Source organism: Fragaria vesca, linkage group LG6, assembly GCF_000184155.1.
Source record: "Fragaria vesca subsp. vesca linkage group LG6, FraVesHawaii_1.0, whole genome shotgun sequence".
Classification (NCBI taxonomy): Eukaryota; Viridiplantae; Streptophyta; class Magnoliopsida; order Rosales; family Rosaceae; genus Fragaria; species Fragaria vesca.
The window spans coordinates 26,486,044-26,496,690 of record NC_020496.1 but is presented as its reverse complement, the minus strand read 5'-3'; the positions used below and the strand labels follow the sequence as shown (position 1 = coordinate 26,496,690).

Below are 10,647 nucleotides of genomic sequence, written 5' to 3'. Positions count from 1 at the left end.
AAATTTTGTAGAAATAATCTATACATTAGTACCTAAAGACTAGACAGTGAAGACGAAAGAGAGTTCCCATCAGATAGATAAAATTGGTAAAATGCAATCATCCCATGCAAGTTAAAGGAATCAATTAGGGAATTTAAAGGACACAAGGCAATTGTGAGTTTGTGACACCTTCTAGTTTACACACATAAAGTTTTGCAAAATGACTATTCAGATTAAAATAAAGCCATAAGGACTATTTAGATGAAAAATTGTGACTTTAAGGACTATTCAGATTAAAATAAAACCACCAGGACTAAACAGATGTCGACTTCAAATCACAAGGACTAAACAAATTTCAATTCAAAAAAAATTTATCTACAAATTAATTATTAAATACATCTGCAATTAAATTACTTTTTCTTGAAGAAGATTTCAACAAAATAGTGTGAATCTATCCAACAACAACAGATTAGCTTTGCAAACAAATGCAAAGTAAACCTACTGATTATATATACGAACAATCTAAACATCCTAACATAAACTAACTTTATACAAAGAATGATTTCATTGACAACAAGATGAAAATTTAAATCCTTGATCATCTCCACGTTTATCCTTTTATATTTTCAACTGCTACAAGAAAATTAGCTGAATCCCTGAGATATTAGAGAGATATTGCTTCAGGTAAAGAATAATACTCATAGAAAGTCTCTTAAAAGAGTTAACATAATAAAAAAAATTTACTAAAATAACTATGTTTGTTTCCGAAAAATAGATGAAATTGAATCACCACAAGAACAATAGATGAAATAAGACTAAAAGAAACAAGAGAAGTAAATACCCCACCTTGATGGCCTTCTCAGCTGCCTGAAAATAATGAAATACAAATGTATTAGTATGAAATATAGAAGCGGAAATTGTTTTATTAAATAATGAAAATTAGCATCTTTCAAACCCAAATTGTCCAGATCTCAATGCCTTGCCGCAATCTACAACATATATTGAAAATTGAAATAACCAAATTAATCAGTTCAACCACATAAAGATCAATCACCTTAAGAGCGGTACGTAAGAGTGGCAGAGTAAGCCGATATCAACGATTTGAAAAGGGCAAGGGCGTCCTGGATCATCGACAATTGCCTGCAATTGCTAGTGACTATGATTCAAGAACCCATAAATCAAGAACCACAAAACAAATTATTCAAGATCCAACAACAAATTGAACATAGAGTATTAGGATAAGATCCAAGAACATACCTGAAATGGATCTAGTTTTTCTTAAATCCCAGATCGAGATAGATAGATGAAGGGATAAAGAAAATGGGGAGAAAGATAGAGAAAGAGGTTGCTGGTTTGAATGAATAAGAGAGGCAGGGGTGTTTTTAGGGTTAGTGTAGCCAAAAAAAATTTCACTGACATCTGTGCCCAAATACTTTTTCACACGAAAATTTGTAGCTATATCTCACACAGATAAATGTGTCTTTCATATTTCACACGGATGTTTTTTCTTTTTGACAAGATTTCACACAGATGTTAGTAGTAAAAACTTATTGTTACGGAAAATTGTGACTATTTAAATCATATAATCAATAAATTAATTATAATATTTTACATTCACACAGCAATCTGTGACTAAAAACTTCTCACACAGATTTTCGTTGTTGTTCTTATCACATAAATTGATGGGAAAATGCTCAAATGCACAAAAACAGGGATTTTAATGCCTACTTCAATGTAAATCTTTTCTGTTAGCCCATTTCAATGATTTTTGTGCAAAAGACATTAATATCCTTTATAGAATTAAACCCACACAAATCTCATCTCTCTCTCTCTTTCTCTTCTTCTCCTCCCGATCTGCTATCTGCTCTCTCTCTCTCTCTACACCGTCACTCGCCGGCAAGCCATGAGGAAGAGTGCGTCGTCGCCAGCAAGCCAAGCCACGGAGCAGTGCGTCGTCGCCGGCAAGCCAAGAGGAGGAGCTCCGATCTCCAACTCCAATCATCTTCATCATGTCGTCTCGGTCCAACACGCCTTTGTCGGCGAGTCGATTTGCCTGAGGCTCGAGGAGAAGATTCGATCTCCAAGCAACCAAGCTCCAAACAGGCTGAAACTGGTCGAGATCCGAGCAGGTCGGATCTGCTCCAAGCAGTTGGCGTCAAAGCAAGCCGACTTGGCGAGGACGATGGGGAAGCGGAGGCGCGTGAGGGAGTCGGAGCAATCCACTCCAGAAGCTTGTTGCCGATCCGCACGGACTACAGACTTGGCAAGGACGACGGGGAAGCGGAGGCACGTGAGGGAGTCGGAGCCGTCCACTTCCAAGAGCTTGTTGCCGCTCTGCACGGACTGCTTTAGGGCTAAACTGAGGAGCAGCAAGAGCAGGCTGAGAGGAGGACGGAATTCCGGTTGGGTGCCCAGAGTAATTTTTTTTTTTTTTTACGTAGATCAGAGCAACGTTTCTTTGCGTGTGTGCATTTTGTGTACTTATGTTTTGTTTATTTGGATGAAATTGTTTGCATTTAGAGCCTTATTATATGAAAATATCAATTTGGGGGTGATTACTGGGGTCAGTAACTATTATTTAGGGTTAGTAGCTATTATTAGGGGTCAGTAATCAAGTTATTGGAGGTCAGTAATTTGATCATTAGAGTCAGTAACTTGATTATTTTCTAGTATTTCTTCTGTTCTATTACATTAAGTTGAAATAAGTAGATTAGTATGGGTCAATACGTAACTAATTATTGGGGGTCAGTAACTAATTATTGGGGATCAGTAACTGGTTACTGAGTGTCAGTAACTGGTTACTGGGTGTCAGTAAATAGTCAGTAACTGGTTACTGGGTGTCAGTAATTAGTTATTAGGGGTCATTAACTGGTTATTGGGGGTCAGTAACTAGTTACAGGGGAAATTCCGATGACCGGAGTCTAGCGGTCGGGGAAATTCCGGTGACTGGAGTTCGGCGGTCGGGAAAATTCTGATGACTAGAGTTTAGCGGCCGGTGACCAGAGTCCGGTGAGATTCCCGTCAAGTATTCTCTCTTTCATTTTCTCTCTCTATGCATGTTTAAGAGGTGAGGGCAAAATAGTCTTAAAATAATATGGATTGTTTAGACTTTAGTAAAGATTTGTGCATTTGGGCATAAAGATTTGTGCATTTGGGCATAAAAAGGGTTACCTTATATTGAAATGGGCTAATGAAAAAGATTGTCATTGGAATGGGAAATAAGATGTTTAAATTAATACTAAATGGGCATTTTCCCTAAATTGATATAGGCCCTACGAAATTTATTCGTCACAGTTATTTGTATAATTTAGTATCTCTTACAGATTTCGGTGACTGATAATAATATTTGAGAATTAAATATGTGTGAATTGTTTTTTTGCTAGTACTGCAAGTAAAACAGTACTCTAAATTCGAATGAGCTCAGCGTATAAAAGATTGTTCCAAGTATCAGGAACTCCAGCTAGACACCAGTGGCTGCAGTCCATGCCGTGGTGCCCTCCGATGCCATATATGGATGGGTGTGCATCTTTCCGTAGCCGTGACAATGCTGTTACATTGAGCAAACCGACCGGCTTTGACATGTTGCTCAATACTCTTTCCACAATCAGTTCTGCCGGGTGCCGGCTTCTTGGATACGGTGGCGCTATTAGTGGTTGTGTTTCGCTGCTGCAATTCTTCCCTTCAGGGTACCCCCAACCAGTTGAACTGCATGTTGATTTTTACAACATTAAGATCGATCTTAAGATAAATAGTAACAACATAAGAATGAAAGACGAGAATGTCAACATGTTAGTCTAATTTCAAACCCTAAAGTGTTTTTGGTAGTGTTTGTTTGATGAGGCATAACTCATGCATGGAAACACTGCAAGTGACGATCTATTGGTAGCATTTAACCTAATCGATCATTAATTCTATGTTTAACCTACCTGATCAATATGTAATGCTCATGTTTGAATGTAATGCTCGATTTGATAATTTCCAAAACTTACTTCCAATGAGTAGGTGAAAAGCTTTGGTAGAACACTTTGGTTTTGGTAGGATCGACATTTTTGTCTACCCATCGAGCCCATGTTTTCAAGGCTTTCTCATAAGCAACAAGGCGATCCATGTCTTCATGTAAATTATCTCCATCTTGAATAAAATTCCACCTGCAAAGATTAAACAATCACAGTTGTATGTAACTCATCATCGAAATGCATATACTTAATCCGAGGCCTGAGTAATGATGATCTCACGGTTGTTTCCTTCCTGTGTGAAGCCACCAATGCCATGAGTTGAAAATCAATACATCAGAGTCTTTCCATGCTTTCTGATCATTATGATCAATGGAGTTTAGCTTCAAAACCCACCCCTGTCTTTCTTCTACAATGTCAACAAGAAACGCATTGCGTTGAAGCATCAAAGAAGCATTGTGACTCTGCATATATTGAATTAGGAACTTAGGATTAAGTATATATATAAACCAAGTAAAAAGAGACTACTGTATATTAACTTCTTGAAGATCAATACTATTGTTAAAACCCAATGCTAAGTCTTACAGAAATTATTACCAGGAATTTCATTGTAGAGATGCTTCCTGTTCTTTCAATAGTGTATTCAGATTGTGGTGAGGCTGCATGAACCATACATGTGAGAGATTGCCACTGGTTCAAACTTAGCGAGTCTCCAACAAACATGATGCGCTTGTTTCTCAATCTTTCCAATAAATCTTCGACATCAAATCTATAGTCATTCATCGTAAGAGAACAGTTAAAACAATATTACACAAGGGACTAATTAACATCGAGCTAGCTAGCTAAACTAAAACGGTTGAACCTAAAATTATCTATAGAGAAAATAATCAAGTAGCAAGCGAAATCTAAGGATCTCTCATCAGTTGGACTCGTAGCTTTGTGTTATTAGTGTACTATCACAATCAAAGTTCGACGATTAGAGTTAACTTCTCTCTATCCCATTGGTATCTTTGATCTGCTTTATTTGTTTTCCAAAAGGTAAAACAAATGAAACAAAACATAAACACATGTATACTACGGCTACGGAATATAGAAGCCTACACAACCAAACCAAGATGAGAGTTCAAATCCTTTCTTCCCGGTTTAGCAAGAACTAAGAACACGCACCTTGGTAACTTGCATGAAGAGGGCTGCCATCTGTATTTGAGATAGTGTTTGTCGGGTCGACCATTTTTTTGGCAATTGAACGCATTCTCTATGAAGTTGCAGAGACTTGAATCATAAAGAGGATAAGAATCGTCGTAAACCCAGCTTCCTTGGTAAATATCACACTTGTTCAACTTCTCATATGCATGCTTCCCATGTACTCGATCATGTTGCAGTACTAGCACCAAAACTGCAATGGCAATAGATCCCAATGTACCCATATGGGAATACACTAACAGAGAATGTGAGAACCAGATCGTACGGATCGAGTTCTGTGAGGCTGTTAAGGGATGAAATTGATATAAATAGAGACTAATTGATGGGAAAATTAATTTTGTATTCAAAATCAATCCTGGAATTCATGAAGGAATGGACATCTTACAAATGCAGGTTGGCAAATGTTTCAAACGTGTAGAGAGTGGGGGGTTATAAAACTGTCAGCAGTTTGGGACATTTTTTGTGAAGTTAAAGGTGACTTGAAGGGTCAAATTTGCCCAATTAATCAATTGTCGACGACTAATTAATCAAATTAATCGGAGGATGTAGATCATGGCTAATGCGGAAGGTTGACGTACAGTCACATTCTCTTTTGAGAAAGGAAATTTTCAGTGATAATAAATTAAAGAGATAGATCATGTTGGAGAACATCGGAAAATTATTGTGGTCATTTCTCTATCCAAATTTGAAATGCAAGAAATAAAAACACGTATCTATATAACTACGCGCCGCCTTCAGCAATGAATACATTCCACAAAAGATATGTTCCACCTTAACATTTAACCTCCTGTAGACGTAAAGTCACATTTGACATGCATATTTTGCTTTGGAAATTAGAAATTCATATATTGCCTTTTTTATTTTCATGCATATTGTGGGTGGGGAATTAGAAATTCATATATTAGCCTTTTATTTTCTTATCCTGTTAGAATTTCTCTTTTCTTGACCCTTAGTTGCAGTGCAACACAGAAATTAAAGTGATCTTTACTAGTGCAAATGAATCATCTTTTCTTGAAATCATGATGTTCTTGTTGCCCACGTAGTCACTAGTGGAGTGGTGGGCGAGTGAGATATTGGATTTCAGATATGATGTATCCGGAGAAAGCAAAAGCTTGTGGAAGAAAGTTGGTACTGAATTTTCTAATAAGCTCAACATGATAAAGTGTCATGAGCCCGAAAACAGATTATTTGGATGCATCTGTAGCCTTCACGCACCAAAATAACAATAAACCAAGGTGTTTATTGTTAACAATAAGTCCCTTGACTCCCACCTAATTCCTTAATCCTTACCCACATTCTAAGGTTATTAGAAACAAGAAGCAATGGCTGAGAGAAGCACTGCCCACTCCACCTTCCATATCATGATGGAAGCAATGAGACTGGCTACATACTTCATAAGTAAAAAGAACAGCAGGTTTCTTATCTAGCAAAGGCAGACAAGCTCACATCTTCAACAAAAAATACTTGAAACAAAGACATTACATAAAGAAAACCATGTTTCACCACTCTTCCCACCTCTTCCTCCTTCCCTCGGAAGACATATCGGGAAGCAGTAAGTAGGTTTAAAAATTACTCAATTTGATGATGAACTAGCTACACTACATGCCCCTAAAACAGTGCAGTAAGTGAAATAAAAAACAAGGCAGCTTTAACAAATAGGAAAGCAGCAAAACATATAGGAGTGTATTCAGTGAAATTAGTTACACAGAACTGACTATGTGCAGCATGTATATAGGAGAATTCAGGCAATCAAGACTGAATCAAAATCATGATAAGGTGGATTCATGTCTGAATCTGCAGTTCTGATCCAGCCGGGTAATACAACTATGCCAGATGTTACTGTAGTAACACAACTGCCTCAGATTTACCAAACACCGGTTGGCAGGGTAAATATTGCTAATATTACCTGTCGATCCTGTAGAAAGGCGAGTTTGCCTGCACCAGAATCTGTAACAGACAGGAAGAGGACCCGTCCATAACACATACAAAATAACCGTCCATGAACTGTAAGCAGAAAGCTGTGAGGTCAACCAATATTATTTGATCTCCAAGTAACAATGTGTCTAACAGAAACCATGTTTGGTCAATATTATCATTCCACATTCGGAAAGATAATGCAAGGAGCACAATCAACCCAATTAATCTGGATCGCTTGCAAAGTCTCAACTAGCACCAAAGATGTTTCTTCTACACGTTCCTACTTCCTATATCCTCTGCACGAGTATAGTTCGCCTAACTAAAAAAGATTTAATTCAAACATGTAGTCCATTATAATTGATGTATAAAGTCGCAACGGGCCAAATGATAGCACAACAGGATGGTCTTTGCATTTAAAGGTAAAATAAATCTCCTGGGAGTTGTTATCCGTTGGTGTATATGTTGAAATCCATTAGAACACCCTGTCTGCCTGGGAATGCAAATGAACCATATCAGCATACAGGGCCTCTACATCACCGGTGGCTGATGATGAGCTAAACAGGATCTCCTCAACAGATCAAGGTTTGTTTTTTCTTTTTTTTGTCTATGGATCCCGACTGCACAAACAAATAATCAACCCGTTAATAAGAGGGCACAAGACAAATGCAATCGCAGAAAAGTACGGCCAAACACTCACAGAAACATAAGATACTTATAACCATATCATAATGTAACTTGCGCCCATTCACAACAATCATTACAACATTACGTTATGGCATGCAATATAAAGTATCTAAATCAATGAAGGAAAGAAAAGCCAGTTACGTTCTTCTTTCACATGTCAAATACAGCTCTTTGTACATATTCAGAATTGAACCATGGAAGTTGCAGAAGATGGTATGGAATGCAAGCTTAGTACTTGCACATCAATCAAAACATCCACTACACCAACCCAATTGAAAAGAGCTCACCTAAGTGACGAGTACAACACTACCAAACAGAACATAGACAAGCAACTTGACACAATTTACAGGTACTGAGAAACACAAGGGAATTTACCTCTGACCCAATGGAACAACTTCTTCCTTCGATCAGAATCTCCGCCCAAGAGCCCTTTGTCGAATGTGGTTTCCATGTTTCACATGTGGATTCCTATGGCCAAGCCCCTGCTTGGGAAGATCATGCAATTCCATTACCTGTACAGTCCGTTGCTTCTTGGCATTCTCAGCTTGTTGATAGCTCTCCTGGAGTTTCCTTTTTGTAGCTTCAAGCTTCACTTGGACTGCAACTTCATCTGAACACTTATATTTATCTTGCTGCTGACCAGTGACTTGCCTCTTCTGAATAGAAGACTTTTCTGTTCTTTGTTCAATATTCGTTACACTACTGACACCTTTTTGCTCCATAGTTATTTTGGGAGGTCTGCGAGGGCCGGAGTTGGTGTTTGAGGGTCTATTTGGCTTCACATCAACTTCTTGTTTCACCATCACTGGTTCACTCTTTATTTTCCTCGGAAGCACATTCCCCTCATCACTTTCATACTGTTGTTCCTGCTTCACAAACTTTTGTTTCTCCAATGAGGGTTTTCTTCCATTCTCACGATTCCTCGTGTATTGCCCATTGTTTCGAGGGTTCCCATAATCTTCCATACCATCAAAGAACTCAGACAGTTCCATTGAGGTGGTTTGAGTAGCAAAGAAAGCTCCTTCATCCAATGGAGGAGTAGGGAGTCCTTCCTCAAAGTCATAATCAACCGATGGATCAACACAGTCCGAAATAACCTCAGTTCCCCCAGAAGCAATAGCTGTAGTAGCATTCACCCACTCATCCACCATAACTTTCCACCCATCAATCAGTGCTCGAACCAGATTACGAATCTTCACTGATCCATGCTTTCTTAATCGGTTCACCGCCTTCCCAATCTCAGTTGCCTTGAGAGTCTCCACAGACAGAGCCATCAACTCAAGCTTCCTCAATGACTCATACAACACAGCATCAGACTGCCACAAACATTTCGATCAATCAAAAAACTAAACCACTCTCACCAACAAAACACAGCTAAAAGTATCCCCAAAAAATGTCAGAAACACACAACTCTACAATCAAATTAACCGAGAAGTGATTAAAACAGAGATTATCTCAGTAGTGAAATACCTCATGCTCACTATTCTGGAAGACCTCCTTGATCCTCAGAACCTCCTCGAAAACCTGAGACTCTTCTTCAATCTCATCAGTCAAAGCCTCAGCCAATCCGTAATTGCTATCATTCTTCATCACCTGATCATCATCCCTACTGGTGCTATTGACCTTGCTCTCTTTACTAGCCCCACCTCCAAAATCTCCATCCCCACCACTACCGTCCACACCCTCATCACCTTCACCATGATCACAAGGCACCACCAGCTCAACCTTTTCGCAACCCGAACACCGGCTCATCCGGCAAGAAAACAACAGCTCAGCCACCCGATCCCTCCGCAGCCGGAACTCCTTGGGACAATCCACCGCCGCGACCATAATAGCATGGTCAATGATGCCGAAAATGTCCGAATTCGCCGTCCGGAAATAGCTCCGCCAGTAATTCAGCGAAGAAGAAGACCCAGAAGACTTGGCCGTGGTCGCCATGACCGGAAAAAACCAAGCTCCGGATCAAAAATCAGATCAGATTGTCCCACTGACCATAAACTCAAAATCAATTAAATGCGGTAGGATATGATAATCGGTTAATTCTTGTCCTTACAATCGAATCAAACTTTGTTTTAAAATGTAATGATGATCGGAAACAGATACATCAAAAGATAACAGAAGCTACCCAATCAATGTCTGTCTGAACCCAAAAAAAATAATCCAAACTTGACAGGAGAAGAATGAAAAAAAAATCACCTACTTTTGTGGGGGAAAAGTTGAAAAGTGAAAAGATTTGGATTGGGGGAGGGGGTATGATCAAAAGGGTAATTGGGTTTGATCAAAAATTATGGGGGTGTTTGGTGAACAAGAAAAAGCAGAGGAACCCAGGGAGGGAGAGAGACACCAGGGAAGGTTCGGGTATGAGGAATACCGCCCTTCAGCTTTTGGTTTTTGACCCAAGTTTATTTCTTATTTGTTTTCTGTTTCAGACCTTGGAATTTTTTTATTTCCTTTTTTTTTTTTGTGGGGTTTTCTTCTTTTTCGAGATAATGCTATCATAGCAGATGACGAAGAAGATAAACTGCTTACTTTTTTCTGGAACGGTTACCGACTATGTACTTTGAACCGGGGCTTTTGTTTCTTATTTTCTCCTACGGTTGTTATGGAAAGAATGTGGAAATTGTGTTGGTATGGTACATCGAATCTAAGAGATATACGAATACGGAAAGAATGTACTGTTATAATCTTGTATACCGTTATATACCATTGTGATCTTGTATACCATTGTGTCGACTAGTTATGAGTTTGTTTGCTTTTCTTGGGTTCGAAGTTACAAGTGTATAACGGTAGGAAATGCGAATAGGGAAAGAATATAAATTGTTGTTCTACAAATGTCAGAAGATTAAAATTTAATAGCTAACGACCAGTATATGAAAAAAAAAACATAAATTCACATGCGGCTCGGTTTAGA

At 38.6% G+C, this 10,647-nt stretch overlaps 2 protein-coding genes across 2 annotated transcripts; both read right to left on the bottom strand.

The window, feature by feature from the left end:
* Positions 1 to 3,383: 3,383 nt before the first annotated feature.
* LOC101310923 lies at positions 3,384 to 5,290 on the bottom strand. Its single transcript, XM_004305772.1, has 5 exons — positions 5,100 to 5,290; positions 4,530 to 4,701; positions 4,215 to 4,396; positions 3,969 to 4,127; positions 3,384 to 3,684 (listed from the first exon to the last, which is right to left on the bottom strand). The coding sequence occupies exons 2-5, from the start codon at positions 4,653 to 4,655 to the stop codon at positions 3,384 to 3,386; spliced, it is 768 nt and encodes a 255-aa protein (XP_004305820.1). The 5' UTR covers positions 4,656 to 4,701; positions 5,100 to 5,290.
* Positions 5,291 to 6,833: 1,543 nt separating this feature from the next.
* On the bottom strand, positions 6,834 to 10,115 carry LOC101299787 (probable mediator of RNA polymerase II transcription subunit 26b-like). Its single transcript, XM_004303802.1, has 3 exons — positions 9,207 to 10,115; positions 8,112 to 9,052; positions 6,834 to 7,669 (listed from the first exon to the last, which is right to left on the bottom strand). The coding sequence occupies exons 1-2, from the start codon at positions 9,672 to 9,674 to the stop codon at positions 8,144 to 8,146; spliced, it is 1,377 nt and encodes a 458-aa protein (XP_004303850.1). The 5' UTR covers positions 9,675 to 10,115; the 3' UTR covers positions 6,834 to 7,669; positions 8,112 to 8,143.
* Positions 10,116 to 10,647: the final 532 nt, after the last annotated feature.